This window comes from Oryzias latipes, chromosome 24 (genome assembly GCF_053564925.1).
Source record: "Oryzias latipes strain Hd-rR chromosome 24, Olatipes_Hd-rR_3.1".
Classification (NCBI taxonomy): Eukaryota; Metazoa; Chordata; class Actinopteri; order Beloniformes; family Adrianichthyidae; genus Oryzias; species Oryzias latipes.
Window position 1 is genome coordinate 18,703,186 of NC_136260.1, and position 17,399 is coordinate 18,720,584.

At 40.7% G+C, this 17,399-nt stretch overlaps 3 protein-coding genes across 5 annotated transcripts in view; 1 reads left to right on the forward strand and 2 right to left on the reverse strand.

Moving 5' to 3' along the window:
- The window catches only part of lpgat1 (lysophosphatidylglycerol acyltransferase 1), a 36,039-nt gene extending 33,480 nt beyond the window's left edge, over positions 1 to 2,559 (reverse strand). For all 3 annotated transcript variants that reach the window (XM_023953027.2, XM_023953029.2, XM_023953030.2), the window contains exon 1: positions 1,954 to 2,559. The gene's annotated coding sequence lies outside the window, so the exon portion shown is untranslated. The remainder of the gene's footprint in view (positions 1 to 1,953) is intronic.
- A 544-nt stretch (positions 2,560 to 3,103) lies between these two features.
- On the reverse strand, positions 3,104 to 10,625 carry ints7 (integrator complex subunit 7). Its single transcript, XM_023953023.2, has 20 exons — positions 10,194 to 10,625; positions 9,891 to 10,020; positions 9,402 to 9,548; positions 9,142 to 9,279; positions 9,009 to 9,055; positions 8,696 to 8,895; positions 8,467 to 8,589; positions 8,273 to 8,390; positions 8,054 to 8,188; positions 7,855 to 7,952; positions 7,315 to 7,554; positions 6,609 to 6,746; positions 6,327 to 6,533; positions 5,953 to 6,147; positions 5,550 to 5,653; positions 5,390 to 5,458; positions 5,027 to 5,159; positions 4,374 to 4,472; positions 3,810 to 3,995; positions 3,104 to 3,695 (listed from the first exon to the last, which is right to left on the reverse strand). The coding sequence occupies exons 1-20, from the start codon at positions 10,285 to 10,287 to the stop codon at positions 3,414 to 3,416; spliced, it is 2,883 nt and encodes a 960-aa protein (XP_023808791.1). The 5' UTR covers positions 10,288 to 10,625; the 3' UTR covers positions 3,104 to 3,413.
- A 70-nt stretch (positions 10,626 to 10,695) lies between these two features.
- dtl (denticleless E3 ubiquitin protein ligase adapter) lies at positions 10,696 to 16,817 on the forward strand. The gene is made up of 15 exons (XM_023953025.2): positions 10,696 to 10,856; positions 11,771 to 11,908; positions 11,991 to 12,083; positions 12,168 to 12,229; positions 12,307 to 12,427; positions 12,789 to 12,854; positions 12,964 to 13,079; positions 13,156 to 13,229; positions 13,325 to 13,431; positions 13,523 to 13,627; positions 14,539 to 14,651; positions 14,775 to 14,864; positions 15,031 to 15,151; positions 15,241 to 15,857; positions 16,251 to 16,817. Exons 1-15 carry the CDS (start codon positions 10,805 to 10,807, stop codon positions 16,314 to 16,316), a joined length of 1,941 nt encoding a protein of 646 aa, XP_023808793.1. The 5' UTR covers positions 10,696 to 10,804; the 3' UTR covers positions 16,317 to 16,817.
- The last annotated feature ends 582 nt before the right edge of the window (positions 16,818 to 17,399 follow it).

The window sequence follows — 17,399 nt, forward strand, 5'->3', positions numbered from 1 at the left end:
CAAAAGGCAGAGAGTGGAATTTAGCCAAATATGTGTTACACAAACATACGTGAAGAAAAAAGCTTATTACACTGTTACAACAACTGTTGTGACCCTGAAACAGGAGATGCAGCATCTTCACTGGTCCCACCCCTTGACCGTATATGAGAACTGGAGCGAGTCTGAAATGAAGTCATTTTAGACTCTATTTTATTGTGATACGAACGCCACCATGCTGGAGCTTGATGACATCAATGAGCAACGATTGGTCCGAGTCAGTCTTAAATCAGCATTTCTATTGAAACCACTCACTAAAAGCGGGCTCGGGAGAATCTGTCAAAGGTTTCGAACGGAAAATATGATTAGCAAGAACTTGTTAAAAAAAGCTAGCAGAACAAGAATGTTTTTTTTGTCTCTAACAAATATAATGACTGAGTAAAAGCTGTTTATCTCTCAACAGAAGTCTACAGGATTTGGGCTTCCTATTTGGAACGTGAGAGGGGAGGGGTCACTCAGTCCAGTCCCCACATACAGTCAGTGGTACCGTCCAATACTCTAAGCATATAATATTGTTAATAATCTCCAATACATGTACCTGAACACATCACTAGAAGGAATAAATGTGTTTTTCCTGAACCATGTTCCCCTTCCCTTAATTTACCTATGAGACATAATGTATATAAACAATGGAACATCCCTTCGCTCGCTGACTGCAAAGCAACGTGCAAAGGTATAACCTCAGATCCTTTTGTGTGGAAAAAGACCTTCAGTGCCAAAGGAGACAATCTAAGCAGGGGGAAGCTCTCATCCTTTGCATTTAGATAATTTCCCTAGATCTTATCCCGCATGCAGCTCACATACGTTTGGGTCATGTCATGCAGGAACCTCTCGAAGCGCGGGATACAATTAAAGAAGCTGACCTTGAGGATCGGGCAATGTCTAGTCAAGCTCAAGAGGCTGAAAAACTCGGACAAACTGGGCTTTTCCACAAAAACTAGAATGCCAAACAACCAATGCAAGTTAATGCTCTGTTGATGCTTTGAAGCTGGAATCAGGTCTGTTTGGTTTGTGCAATCTTTTAATTGGTGACACAAAGTTTTCTTTTTAAAAATAAAATACTGTATTTCTTTCCACCTAAAATGTCATTATAACTTACTATAAAGTTTAAAGGTTCCCCTTTAAAATCTAAGGATGTGTTATGAGCCACATATGACCTTTTTTTGTTGTTCACTCCCATTAATCACTTCCTGTCCCCTCACAGTTAAGGGAAATCATTAAATTACAAAGTGAACCATTTCCTACTGATTTCATTTGTAAAAACATGCTGAATTGTACACTAGTATTTTAAATTAATACCTTACAATGCAGGTAATAGAGTATTTATTTAGGGTTTTACTTCCATAACACAGCCACGTGTAACGAAGGATATATTAAGCTGAAGTTTTACTTATATGGGAGTATTTCATAGCTAACACATTTGAGGATAAGGCTATTTCACGGCATTTATATGCAACACACGCTTAGAGGACACTATGAACGGATTATTATTATGATGATGATTATTATTTAATGACATTCATTTTGTAAAGAAACGTGTGTTATTCGGGGTTGTTTGTGAGGCTGAAAGAGTAAGACAAGCTGAGGCTGGACCTTAAAAGGACAATTCGCCGGGGTCGTAGACGACTACTTCATAACATGCTAGTTAGCCGCGCGGTGAGTTAGCATAACGGGAACAGATGCTATGAAATGTCACCAATGACAATCACTGGGTTGAAATAATTATTTAAAAATAAATGATGCGACATAAACAAAAAAGGGGTGACAGGTTTAAGCTGATTAGTACTTTAAGATAAAATTTCCAAACGTTAGAAACAGGATGTATGGATGTTGGTGCAACGCGCAAGAAGATCTCATCCAGAGTGTAGTCCCACCCTGTAGTTTGGAAGCAAAAGTATGGTACCTTAAGTTACTCACCCACTTAATATCACTGAAGCATCCAAGGACGGCCAGAAGACTACTAACTTTGGAAGTAGGATCAATTCGTTCACGTGTAGCTTTCCTAAACGGCAAAGTTAGCAAATATTGCAGCACGGCATGATCGGTTAGATGTGTAGACAAGACAGGGGTGTAACAACGTGGTGGTGATGTTACAGAAAGCCCTGGGCGATGAAACTGCACCCATTAGCTCTCCGGGACAGGTCTGTACGAGCAGGGTTAGCTCGCTAACTGTCGAGGGGGCAGCTCCATTTGAACGCCGTTAGCTCCATCTCACAGTCATAGGCGCCGGGATAAATCCTCTGATGCAGCAGCATCACCGTCAACTCCGCTAGCCACCGAGCTCACACATCAAAGAGTGCGGCAGAGCCTGGTGAATGCGGGCCCGGGCTCAACGCCGCTCGTTAGACAGGCGCACCGCAACACCTTCATGTGCGCATCAAATACGAGGGACAACGAGATTTATTCCCTGGGCTGCCAGGACCCGTTATCTCTTACCAGATCTCCGATTCATACCGCGGCAGTGCACACAAAGGATCAAAACGCCAAAAACGGAAATGAGTGCGACACGCCTTCAAAATAAAAGCAGGCGCGGTGGCACTATTTAGTAGCGTCATCTACAATGACTCGCCCTCTTCGCCTTCCCCAATCTTTCTTTCAAATATAATTTTCATAGGTATTATAAACTTTGACATCGGTCATATTTCCGAGTAAAAGTTAAAAAAAATGCAAGACGAGTTTATTAATGACTCATACTGTTATCTAAACGCAGAATTCCGAAAAATTATGGAAGAAATGTGACTTTTCTTTCTATAGTTTAACTTATAAAGTATCTAAAAAAATAATGTCTAACTCTTTTAAATGTGACAGCAAAGTACGAGATGTAAACACAAAGATACATGTTAGTTTAATGAAAACAATATTGCCTCATTCCTACTGAAAAACGGTTAAACTTAGGAATTTAGTACTATAAATACTTTGAACTCTTTAGAAAATATCTTTAAAAAAAGCGTCGATAGCAAAACAGAAAAATTGTTCAATTAAAAGATTATAATTGAAAGCGATGGTTTGTTTGGTGCTGCCCCCTGGTGTCCAACTATGTTATTGAAAGCAATTATCAAGCCAAAAGTTTTTAAAAGTTGTCTTTTTATTCTCTCTTCATTTTGTGAGCGCATGAAATGCCACTTAAAAGGTAATATACTCAAGTGTCTTAAAATCTTTTTCAAATAAAAAAAAAAAGTAGAATTGGGTAATCTAAGCACAAGAAATTTAAATGCCATCAAAATGTCTAACCACATGAACACTTCAAATAAAAACACCAAAAAGAATTTATGGTCTTTTATTATCTGAATTTTTTTTTCTGTACATGCTTAGTTTCTATGATGTAGAAAAGGTCAACTACACAAGCTCACATTGTAAAGTACTTGAAAAAAAAGTCACTAGAAGCGAATGTATGCACTCCTTTGTGCTGCCGGCTGAGCTCCGCCCTGCTGCAGCTGGTGGCGAAGCTGCTGGGAATAAGGATCCTCCAGAGACTTGACAGATACTGTCGTCTTGGGCCCAGTCTTCCACTGAATGCCACTCTCATCCACCACAGATGCCTCCACGGTGACTGAGTGGGTGCCGAGGATGGAGAAGTTCAGCAAAAACTGGGTGCTGAAGTAGTCATTGTGAGGTTCTACACGCTGCTCGATCTCATTTGTTTTAGCATCCAGCGCAATCTGAAAGATAAAAACCCGGAATATGCAACCGTTTGTGAAAAACAGATGATAGAAACACCAGCTTTCTAAATCACTTTTACATCGGTAGAGTTGATTTTGGCTCAAAGAACTTACTTTGTAGTCAGGTCCGGTCTTGCTCTGGAGAACGGATGTGACATTGAGACAGACAGACTGGATTTTCCTAAAGAGTCCTGGAGTCGAACCGTGCTGTACGACTCCTTCCACCTTGAGCGTGAGCTGCTGACTGCTCTGAACAGGGATGGGCTCGCTCGGCGTGCGCGGCGATGGAGAGAGCGCCAACTGCCAAAAAAAAAACCCCACAAAAACCTCTCAAGGGGCAAACTAAAAAGGTTTCATTCTTTTTCTTTCATGCTGCAGCATTTTTTGTCTTTAGGAAATCATTAAATGTATTTCTCTGAGCTGATTTGACCATTTCTGCCCTTTTTTGTGTCGGAAAGATAATAACCAGTTCGTTTTTGCATGGAGTGGTTCGGCACAAGTGGTTCCTTGAAAGCCGGACCAGGAAGTATTCCAGCGTACCACAAACAGCTGGTCAATACACCCCCCCCCCCACTTACAATCACTGAGATAAAAGCTCTAATGACCTCTCAGCGGCAACAACAAATAAAAAGCTCAGAAAGATGTTTCACAGACAATTCTAATTAAAATAATAATTACCTTGATACTGGTTGACTGGAGCTTCTGAAAGAAATATCTCTGGAAAGACAGCGGCACTTTGAGCAAAGCTATGACAGTGTCACATAGGCAGCTGGTGTGCTGGAAAACAAAACAACACGTTTAGGTTGGCCGATTCTGATGTAATTAAACCAAATCATCATATGAAACATGACAATCGGCTGTTTGGAGTCTCCAACTTCTGCTTGAATTAAAGGTTTAGTCCAATTGTCCCATCACCTTTATATTTTAATCTGGAAAAACAGCTGCATTAAAGGACAGCTTTTAAAAAATCATTTAAAACCACAGACAGAAACTTTGAAAAAAAAAAAAGAAGCTTATCAGGATGTAGAGTCAAGTTTATTTTTAAACATGAAACTGAATTGAACAATGTAAAAGTAAATTTATTTAAAAAAAAAAAGATAAATGAGTCCAAATTTATCACAAAATGTAATAAATTATGATAAATAATGTAATAAATTAGGTGCAAATATCTTGACCATTCCTAAATGTATTAATCTGCACATGTGACCAAGTCTCTGAACACTGACAGAAGTTTGAAAAACTGAAAGAATTTATGTCCAAAGGGGCAGGTAAACCACCTCTTAGTACAACCATTAAAGTTTGAAAAACTTAGCAGAAAGTTGACATCGTACCAGGTGTGAAACAGGAGGGTGCTTCTTGGTGAGGCCTTCCGCTTCCTCCAGGACGCGATTAAAAACTGCGATCATTCTGCGCTCATATTCACTCTCAGTCTGGACAGAGCCCAGAGTGCCGTACTCCTGAAAACTGCAGTTCACAAGAAGCGGTGTGACATCTTAACTTCATACATCCTCATGCCAGATGTTTTCTTAGTTCACTTTCTCACATAAATAATGATATGTTTAAATATTTAGAGTAAGGTCTTCCAGTAGAATTACACTGGGACGAATATGCAATAGAATTTTTTTTTTTTTAAATAGACTAAGGTATAGAAATGTGCATTCTTTTGAAGGCCAAATGATAAGAGTGAATCTCACCTAGCTACCTGTGGGTCGATTATCAAAGCTTCAATTACATGTGAAACAAGCAGGCAGCTCTGCTGTTGTCTGCATAAACAGTTAAGGTGAAGTCAATCACAGTAGAGAGCAAAAATGGAAAACCTTTTTAAGACAGACTTCAGTCCAATGCTAAGGATACAACTCCACATTACGAAGGGTGGCGTAATCAGCATCAAAAGATGACTGGTGTAAATCTGAATAGCGAGCGGCGAGACTTCTGAACTCTTCCATGCATACTTTCATCTGGAAAAAAGAAGAGAAGCACCATTAATAATCTCATAAATCTTGCTTGTCAGCACCAAGATTTCTTTTATTTTTTCATAATTTATTTGCATTTTAACAGGAAACTCCTTTTCGTCACATTTTGTAGATAAAAACATGTCAAAGCGGACAGGAGGAACGTTAAGATAAAAGGCTCATTAGTCAAACTACAGAGTTAATAACCCTCAACATCTGTTCCCACAATGCATTTCCACTTAGCAGCAGAACTTCCCAACTCTTTTCTCCACAAGTTTCACCCAAACAGAATCTATTTCTTTAACCTGCAGAGAGATGCGGCCGCACCGCTGCAGCTCGTTGCCGGAGGAGAGCGCAATGGTGGTGGCGATGGCAGGAGGGGGGCTGGTTTTCAGGCTGTTGCATGTACAAATGAGCTGCGACAGGGCTTGCAGAGTGTCGATGCGCAGCTTAATGAACTCACACTGGAATGTAAGCGGGCTCAGAGGGGTACTGGCAGCCTAAAGGGACAGATGCATCAGATAAACGCTCACAAATATTACTCATTTATGACTTAAGGAGCGTCAACAAAATACATAAACATCCAAATGACTTTCAAAACCTAAAACACTTAAGTCCCTAGGGAAGCGTGGACTACATTAATGTTTTATGACAAGCAGATGCCTGGGAGTTAACCGACTGTGAGGGAGGCGATGCCCTTTTGGTAGGAGCGAAGAGCTTCGGCGATGGCACTCATGGCTCCGCTGTAGTCTCCATCCTCCACGTGAGTGAGGCACTGCTCAGCCTGGGAAAAATCCTTCAGGCTGTTCAGCCAGAAGTAGAAGTGTTCAGATGCCACACGCGTCCGCAGACATTGGTACAGCTCGCTGGAAAACTCGTGGCACCCCTGAAGGTCAAACACAAGGAGCTTTGATTTCCGGCTTCATGGCTTCACGCAAACGCTGCTTCGATAGAAGCTCACCATCCGTGAAGCCTGGCGTGCGATGCGATACACCGTCCACCCGTTAGCAACGCTCTCCAGTTGCTGTTTGATGACAGTTTTCACCTCGGCTGAAAGAGATGACTGGCTTGCAACAAAAATCACTGTTGCCAAGGAAACCTGTAGCAGCCACATTATGTGAATTAGTTTAAAATGGCAGATAAAAAAGAAAACCAAAGCTGCGCATGGCGTTGTATGGTCTGTAGGCGCCACCCGCCCCTGCAGCCCCCTTTGACCTGCCCTCAATGGCTGAGTGGCTGCTAAACCCCTTCACTCTGCCCCTCTGTTCAAAACTGCACATGACAAATTCATTAAAAAATGATTTTTTCCCCAAAATATTTTTATTGATTTCATCTCTATAGCAACTATTCATTATTTTGGTCACATGGGGTTGACGAACAGGTCTATGTAATTTTTGGATTTCCTTAGCTACAAAGGTTTTTTGTTAACCACACCCACATTTCCACTTTCTATGCCCAAAATACATTTTGACCAGATGCAGTAAGAAAAGAGAATTGCAAAAACAATCTATTCCTCGCAGTCCAGGACTGCTGCTGGCCATAGTTAAGGAACAATTAAATGAAGTGACCCTAAAATAGAAAATCCACAAAAAATGTCATCTTGAACCAAATCCACATCCAACGCAAGTTAACAGAAAATCAGGCGTGACTTGATTGCCATCTCTCACCAGAAGCTCTTGCTGTTCTCCGGTGGAGGAGTGACTGACAACCCTGTAGAGATCCACCAGATCCCCCAGCATGCCGTCCCCCAGCACGGGCAGGTGAGTGGCAATGGCCGCCAGAGCGTGGCAAATGAGAGTGCGGGACGAGTCACAGGATAAGTGGAGCTGGCCCAGCAGGAAATCCACAGCTGCCTGGCTGAGATGCGGTCGACCTTTGAGCAACTTGACCAGTGAGGTGAGGCCAGTCTGTGGTGGTTCAGAAAGAAGACGACAATAAAATACAGATTTACTGAATATTTTTGAAATGAATAAGCTTTTTTTAAATGTTGCTAGGTCCAAAGTTGTGATTTCTTCATTCGTTTACTTAAAGATGAAACACTCAATCTTTCCATTCCTCACAATGGCGCTGTGAGTATATGCTGTAGGGGGAGCAGCAAAATTCGAGCAAAAATCGCTTGAATTTTGGTCCAATTTTGTGCAGACGTTGAAAATGTGGGTCACATTTGCATTTAATACCTTAGCCTTTGGGAAATAGTTGTGTCTTACTTTGAGTGTGGCTTGTGAACCAGGGCTGCTATCCTGACTACACAGCATCAGAAGGGACTCAACTCCCAAAACTGTTTCCTGCTCCAACTGAATTATATCTGAGGGGAAGGAAATAGGAAATGGACAATAAAATTAAAGCTCAAACACTAGATTAAAAACAAAAAAGACTGGAATATAGGCCACCACCGCAGAAGCTCACCTTTTTCTGGACAAGAAATAACAATGTTGGAGAGCACGGCGACCCCTTGAGCAGCCACTGCCAGGTTGCTATGGTAACAGCATTCTTGAGCAAGTTTAACCAGGTCAGTAAGCTGGGGGGAGACCATGGAGCTGCCTGAAAGTTGAACAGATTCAGTTTTTAGATTGATGCTAGAAAATATTAGTAAAAAAACAAGATTTTTTGGAGTAAACTTGTCACCTGCTGGATTACTAAAATACTGCTTGATTGCAATTGTTCCAGATAAGGTAGAGAGGACAGCCAACATGCCCAGCTTCAAACTATTGTAGGGAATGGCCAAAGCACACTCGCACAGAGTCTGCAAAAATATATAAAACCAGTTGGATTACATAAAAACGTTTAACTAACGTGAAAATAACCATTGTCCCCCTTACCTGAGTGTTTTCTCTGATCCACAGATGAGGGGCCTTTTTAGCCAGAAGTTTTAAATCATTAATTGTGAGCATCTTCACAGCTTTCCTTGGATCATCTCTAAGGTACTGAAGCAGAAGCTGCAACTGCAGGAAAGAATTTGTTCCAAATATCATCTTTTTAGTGTACCAGCACATTAAAAACCTTATTAGAGATCAGATACAAGTCACTAAGATTGTGACATGAGGTTACCTGCTTAGGAATATCAATGAGGGAGGAAGCAGCCAGTTGGGTAAAGGTGTGCAATGAGACGATGACCATAGGGGTGGAAGGGTAGGAACTGACCAAGTGCTGCAGAAGCTCCCTGCTGCTGGAAGCCAGATTGGCATCATGATGCATGTGTTGCAGCATGGGAATCAGCTTTAGCTTCAGGTCCACTGGAGTGTCTAAACCTGAGAAGGAAATAAAAATAAAAGCTTAAAAAGACTATCTAGAAATTATTTAATACCTTTGGAAAAATGTATTCTTTCACAAATGCTTTATTTTCAACACATAATCAATTTACCTTGAATCATTTCACTGACTTTATTGCAAATTCCAGCTGCAAAGTCTCTAAAAAGGAAAAATTATAAATAACATGTAATTAAAAAAAAATCCTAATGAACTACAATGGATGTATCACTCATGACTTTCCTTACTTTGACTGTGCAGAAAAGCTTGCAGCAGCGAAGATGGCAGCTTCCACTTCCACATTATCATGGGAATCCAGACTTTGCCGAATACTGTGGTGGGCATTTTTCCTCTCTGGGATGATCGAGGCCAAACTACCGAGCATCCTGAACAGACCAGAACCAGGGGAAACTTAGCAATTTAGTCAAATAAAATACAAATTCAACATTTTTTCCATTTGAATTTTTAAGTGCATTCTGTAACACATCTCCCCCTTGTTGTGCTGTACCTTAATGTAATGGCTCTGGCCACAGGGTCATTGCTGTGGATGACTGAAAACACCCTTTTCACAAACTCGTCCACGTTGAGAATTTTTTCCAAATGTTTCTCACTTTGTTGCGTTACTTTCAGCACACACAGACGGAGGAAGTTGTTGCTGTAAACAGACGTTTCCATGAACAAACAGGCTTGTGGCAAAGTAAAGTTCACTGAAATATTCCATTTAGTCTTTAGAGCTAATTTGGGTACACAGAATGCGTTACCAGGGCAACAAATACCACCAAACTTCTTTTTAAATCTGATAAACTAAACTTGCTTATGAGCAACCCCAAAACATTAAGAATCTATGAGCTCAAGCTAAACCATAAAAGTCAAAGTTGCCTTTTCATTAGAGATTAAATTCATGCATCTTTATTTAAACAACAAACAATCAAGTGGTCTTGTAACGATCCTATGTGAAATATCGGGTGTTTAAAATAAACAAATGAAACGGTCCTACCCAAGTCTGAAGATATCTGCTAGTTTTAGAAAGGCTGAGTTGATGAGGATGGGGAAGGGGTACTTCTGGAAGAGTTTTGGGAACAACACCACAGCCTCGCACTGCTCTCCGAGTTTCCCCGACCGCAGTCCTGAACGCGGATTTAACACAAAACAAACTGAATTTACACAGCAATATTTAAAACAAAAACAATTATAGTAAAGTCCATTGTAAAAAAAAAAAAAAAAAAAAAAAAAAAAAAAAAAACTTCACGGTATATTGGGATGCAATGTATGATAACGCATAGCAAAGAAGCTAGCACACCTTTGTCCAGCTCCATGAGAGCAGAATTAGCGTCCAGTTCTTGTTCTCCATAACAAGCCTCTGATAAGAAAGAACGCGCTGACGACAGCGACATTTTATGTTCGCTAAAAAAAATTTAATATTACCCAATAAGCATAAGAATTTCAGTGCACAGTTTAGTACTAGCGACAGTCTGTCACAATTAATTCCGTCCGGTCAGAACAACAACAACAACATTAGGGCCGGGGTAATAAATCCTATTTTCTATATTTTGGGGATAAATCAAGGTCTGATGTCTAGAAATAAAACGTTTGCATGAATGCAGAAACAAAAGTTGATATAAAATACTTGAAACTAGCTGTTTACTTAATCGTTTCTTTGATTGAAAAAGCGGAAAGAGGAGATGTAGCACAAAGTCAACAGAAGCGGAAGTGCTCCGACTTGGACCCCGATTGAACCAATGGCAGCCTGCGACGCAAAACTCGCGCGGAATTCGGTTTGTCTCTGAGGGCGATCACTTCGCGGGAAACAGTCTGCAGCAACACGGACAAGAAGACCTTCCCATAACGATCCAACAAACTTCACAGGCGTTTTAACAGCCATCTGGGATTGTCCTTTGTTGTTGTATTAGGATGCTTTTCCGATCCGTAGTCGCTAGAGGAGTGGGCAGACGGAGGCAGACTGGTGAGACCATCTCGTAGTTTGGTTTAGTTTTTTCGAACGGTGTGTGTTAAAAGTTAGCAGTGTTTTGCTACGTTTTGCTGGAGGCGGACGTAGCCTTGCTTGTAAATGTGTCCAGTCATTTCAGTTAGCACAAAATACCAGCAATCAGTAGATTTACTTCTTAAACTAGAGGTTTTGATGCATTTTTTCGCGCTCAGACATTTTCTCCAACTAACAAAACGCGTCGCTCTTCACAAATCATGTCTGATGAGTGAGGTCAGTGAGGTCATATTTATTTAATATTATTAGTCTGATGGAATTTGTCTGTTTGTTTGCAGAAATGGGAACTACTCATTTACATTCACTCAGTTACATTCTCATTTTTGTGGGGTAATTGTACGCCCAAGTATAGTCTTTCTGTACTTTATTTTAGATTTATAATTAAAAAACAATACTAACTTCAATATTCCACCATATTCTGTTTACTTTTTTGCAATTGTACCAATTATTCTACAAACCTAAAACTATTTCTGGAAGATAGGAAACAACCACCACAACACAACAATGTATTACATTTTATTTGCTTCTAATCACGAAAAATATATTTATTTTTAAACATTGAAATACCAGAAAATACATGTTTTAAATCTATGTAAATTAGTATCATGAATTCAGTTGAATTATTTGGAATTATCTGACAAAAAAAAGTTATTTTAACTTTTTATTTGCACTATTTTGTGATGACTGTAGATAAAGAACATTTTTTTCCTTGCACCTGATTATTGTTATTTAAAGTGATCTTTATTGAGTGCAAATGAAGGAAGTATTATACAACGCAGAAATCACAGGATGGCAGTAAAACACAATATGTATGCACAAAAAAAATGTGTTGTTTTTTCCCCCCGTTTAACTGACTTGTGTGTTTGTCCTCCCAGCTCTGTCTGCAGATCTCGTCCCCCGCATTCCTCTGATCTCTCTGCTCGGCAGTTACCGGTGCGTCCGACACGATGAGCACATCTCCTATGGGAATACGGGGGACACAGTGCCACCGTTTGGATTGGCTTTCTCCTCAGGTAATCCACTTGCATTTGTCAGCGCTGTGTTGCGGTCGTTTTTACTGAGTAACTGCAGTGCTTTCTTTTTTTTTTTTTTCAGCTAGGGATATGCAGAACATTTTGGCAGCAGCTAATGAAGAAGGCATCGTTCGGATCTACAACACAGAGAGCCGTGGAAATCCTCTTCTCAAAGGTATTTGAAGAGGCGTTTTTTCCCCCAGAATGATCCTGTTTGTGATTTGTGAAGCATCTGTACCTAACTGGCTGTATTTTACAGAGTGGCTGGCTCATGAAAATGCAGTCTTTGACATTGCATGGGTACCAGGAGAGCCACAATTGGTAAGAACACATTTCCCATGGCCAAAATCAAGCTTCAAGGGCGTGTATTTTCATACCAAGTGTCTCCTGCGTGTTAGGTTACTGCTGCAGGGGACCAGACAGCCCGGCTTTGGGACGTGAAGTCTGGGGAGCTGTTGGGAAGCTTTAGGGGCCATCTTTGCAGCCTCAAGTCTGTGGCATTCACGGCTGAAGAAAAAGGTTCACTTTTCAAACTCTGACTGCTCACAGAAGGGAATTTATGTTTCCCCCAGCTTATATTTGAAAATGTAAAAGGCGTTCATCTATTCAGATGTTAGACTTATCCTTTATTTTACATTTTAAATGCACATTTAACAGAAATTTATCCAAAAGCAACATGCAAAACAGGAACTTGCATTGTTACATTGTTTTTAACTTTCTTTCAGAATTTAATTTTAGTGTTTGTTCAAATCTGAGTGAAATTGAGGCTTAAATCAGAAGAACACACTGTTCTTAATGTGTTTTAAAATGTGAGTTTAAGAAACCTGTTTAACAAAGATGTTTTTGTTTTCTGTCATCATTTATGTTTACTCCCGAACAGCTGTATTCTGCACTGGAGGTAGAGATGGAAATATCATGGTCTGGGACACCAGGTGCAGCAAAAAAGGTCTGTGTTCAAAGGTTTAGCCCCAAAGTCTTAATTTATACACAACAGGAGGATATTGAAGTGATGGATACGGAGTACCAGACTCCATCATGTCATCTCTCCTTCTCAGATGGGTTTTATAGACCCGTGAACCAGATCAGCGGTGCTCATCACAAAGCAGAGGCGAACCCCTCCTCTAAGACCAAGAAGAGGCGGAGCAGCTTGCGCGGCATGGCTCCGAGTGTGGTGAGCTTTTTTTTTTTTTGAACTGGCACTTTTGAGAAGAGCTAAAGAGGAGCAAACCTGTAACCTTGTTCTGCAGGACACCCAGCAGAGTGTTACAGTAGTTCTGTTTCGGGATCAGCACACGCTCATCTCTGCAGGAGCTGTCGATGGGTAATAATATCCCGATTCTCAACACCAATGTTTGTTTTATCATAAAGAGTTGCTGTGGGACTTGGAAAAAAATCCTTCTCATTTCTGCCCTACAGGGTGATTAAAATGTGGGATTTGAGGAAGAACTACGTTGCACACCGCCACGAGCCCTTACCTCTGCAGACGTATCCCTACGCCGGGTCCTGCACACGCATGCGTCTGGGTTTGTCCCGCTCTTTTCTGGTTGGGCAAATTGATTTACATGAAACATGCAAATGAACCCTGGTGCACTGGATGTCTTTGTGTGTCTGCAGGCTATTCTGGACTGGTTTTGGATTCCTCTAGATCCAATGTCATGTGCAACTGCACGGATGACAGCATCTATATGTTTAATGTCTGCGGAGTGAAACGGACTCCAGGTACAAAGTCCTCACTCTCTGGCTGGATGTGCTGAGTGTTAAAGTTTCACTAGGTGGGGCTGATGTCCTTTATGTGCTTTAACTGCCACGGGGTGCAGCAAGCACAAATCCTTCCTTAATGGTTCCCTCAAACTGCAATCAATATCCACTTGGTGGCTGCAGAGCAATTATGGGGTTTTTAAAGTCTAAACGTGTGAAAACATGGAGGAGGATTCTCAAATACTGGGAGTTTAGATGTTTCACTATATCACAATGCAAAGTAGGCAGCCATTTTGAAATGCTTATGTTGACATTTTTAAATTGGTGGTTTGGTTTTCCTTTCAGTCAAAGCTTTATCCAGTGAACCGTAAATACCCCCTTCATTAAAAATGGTAATTTGGGTGTTTTTCTGATAATGGAGGACATATATTAAGAAAATTAAACTTAAAACTGCATTTCTGAGTATTTCTTTATTTTTAAATTTCTGTAAATTAGGAAAAAAAAAAGGAATTCCGTTTGAAAAATAGCTTATGAAAGTAGAAATACAAGAGGCGGGCCACAAGCTCCCTGCTCTGCTTCATTCTGATGCACCCATAGACCACTAGATCCACGTACGTCTTGGTGTTCCTCGTCTGAGCTGCCCCCTGGCTCTAAAGTGTAGCTCCAGTATTGCTTGCAGCGGTAATGTCAGTTGGGGGGGTTAGGGGCTGTAAGTTGGCAGGAGAGAATCTGAACAGAGAATTCTCAGCAACAGGGAAATTCTAAGGCAAATTTCTGATGAGCAAGTGCCGATCTGCAGAAACTATGTCCTGAAAACAACTGATTTCTTAATTTTGGCTAAAAACGGCAGCATCTTAATGAAAAACCACTGGCAATGGTTTTAAGGTAGATCAGAGGTTAATCAGAGAGTGTTTTTAAATGTTTTCACACAGTGGCGGTTTTCAGTGGCCACCAGAACTCCTCGTTTTATGTGAAGTCCTCCATCAGCCCCGACGACCAGTTCCTGGCCAGCGGCTCCAGTGACAACCACGCGTACATGTGGAAGGTAAAAATAATCCGTGTTTCATTCCTGTTTTCCGTTTAACTGCGCTGAAGACTGACGAGTTCCTGCTTTATTTATTTATTTATTATTTTTTTTTCCTACGCCATGGCTCTTCCTCTGTTTCAGATCTCTGACCCCCAACATCCTCCCATGATGCTCCAGGGTCACAGCGAGGAAGTGACATCAGTTGTGTGGTGCCCAACAGATTTCACTAAGGCAAGTTTGCAAGCTTTAGTGTTTGAATTTGCCATTTACAACAAAAAAAAAATCAAATGATGGCTCTTATCATTATACTTTCTTGCTGGATTAGAAAGATTTTCTGTTCTGGAGTGAAGCTGAGAAGTTTTGAGTTTCTTTTTTTAACCCTTCTGCTTTTTGACAGATTGCCTCCTGCTCTGATGACCACACTGTACGGATTTGGCGGCTTCACCGGGAAGCTCATGGAGCTCAGACATCTGTGGCAGATCCTAACCTGGTTGGCTGGGCACGACCTAAATCTCCAAGTAATTATTTCTACTGTTATCGTCAGTCAGCTGTTCAATATTTATATGATTAAGAATTTATGTTTTTCTTTTGTTTTTGCTGTTTTTAGGGCCCCTAGTCAGGGCCGAGTCAACCCCTGCCAAGAGCCAGAGGTCCGAGAGTTTTGGTGGTCTCACCTCACCCCAGCTCGCTGCCTGTGCCCCCAGCGGCGCCGCCCTACCTCTCCCCTCTAGCACTACATCGCACAGCCCCTCTCAGAGGCCCGTTGTCCGTCAGAGGACGCCGTGTTCCATCAAACAGTGGTTATCTCCCACACATGGATCTCCTGGTCAGATCACCCCTCCATCCCGTCGGGTTCTGATCCCCCAGAGTCCAGTCAGCGGCACATCCACAGGAGAACGACGAGCCAAACGCAGACTGGACACTAGTGATGGTTCTCCGGACTGTGAGGAGCAGTGCGACTGCGTTACAGAACTCCACCCTGTGGCCAAGAGAAGCCGCAGCGTTCCCAGCGTCTGCTGTTCCGCTCAGGATTCCCCGCCACGGACGGCCCGCCACCCATCTAATCTCAATCAAGCTTCACCAAAACAGGCTGGAAAAGAGAACTGCTGTCCACAGGCAAGGAACTGGCTGTCAGAGATGGGTCAGAAGATGAGGAAGGGTCAGGGAAGACTCCAGAGTCCCAGCAACAACAGGAAGCAAGACGTTCAAACACCAGCTACTTCAGTAAGTACAGAACTCGGCACCACACTACATTTCCTTTCAGCCAAAGGTTATCATTTCACCTAAAGTTTAAAGAGTAAAAGTATTACTTTGTCCTTTTTGATGCCTACTTATTTGTATCACCAAAATATTGTCCAAGCATCATACTTAAATTAAGTCTGATTTTTTTTATTTTGTTCTGAATTTTTGCCTTTTTTTTATTTTTTCTCAAGTAAATAAAATGTGCAAATCAGACAGAATCAGATCAGACGTGCTCTGTCTAACATGCCTTTAGGTTTGCTTGTTAGCGTTATAAGATAGGGGTAAAAATTTTCAAATGCACCTTTTGGTTTTGTACCAACATTAAGATACATTTTTGGTGCCTGTTTATCTGATAAGTTCCTTTTTGTTTTTCAGACCATGCGCTCCCCACAGACCATGAAGAAAATCTCCATGTATTTTGCTAAAGCCCCTCTGGACTGACCAGTTTGAGTGTTTGTTTGTTTTTTTAGCTTCAAGGTATTTTTATGTGGTTAGACAGAAAGTAAATCGTTAACATGGGGTGCATAAACGATCTAAGATCCAAAGAACAGTTTTGTTTTGTTTTTTTTGTCTTATTTTGCCATTTTGTATTCTCTGTTGCTGTCTAGAATTTCTATATAAAACATTTCTATATCTGCCATTTTATTCTAAACAAACGCCTTAAGAGATGCTTCAGCACTGAATCCAAGAGAACACAGTTGATGGGCTCATCTGCAGGATTTGTATATTTATGTGCTAAATTCTGCAAAAATGTTATTTTCTATCAAAATGTTAGCTAAACAGATTCAAGCAAACCATTCATGTCAGTATTTTTTTAACTGCATGGTTTCAACATTTTCTTTTAATGTAATATCGTTCATTTGTAAAAGTTTTCTTTGGTTTATCTGTATTTAAATGCTTTGGTCAAATTGCCTTGAATTTTAAAGGGTGTTGATACTTTTAGCTTGTTATTTGGTTGTAATTTGGTTATCAGTGGGGGTGAAAGATGGGTTACAAAAATGCCACAACCTTTATAATGCCACTTATAATGTCAGGTATTTTTATATTAGTTTAAAAAAAGCATGTGGGCTAAAATTAATGTCAAAGATTAGATTTTTTTTTAACCTGAAATGAAAGTGCAATTGGCTAGAACAGGAGTGTCAAACTCATTTTCACCGCGAACCAAATCAGCATAGTGGCTGTTCTCAAATGGCCAGATATAACTTATACATGTAACTAAATGCAATGAAAAAAAAGTAACTACTCCTTAATGTTAAATAGCTCATTATGTATTTATTATAACCTTTAAAGTGACAATTGCAGCTGCATAGAAAACATATGTTTGCTTGTTACTCTAGCATAAATCCTTTTAAATTTTGTCCGCTTATTAGAACCCACATAAGTCTATTAATAAAGGATCAAACTGTCCAAGTGAATAAAGAAAAATAACATAATACCGAGCTAGTCAGAGCATGTATTACAAAAAGGGTGCACACAACGTTGCATCCAACTGATGGTTTGTTGACAACATTTTGTCTGCATACA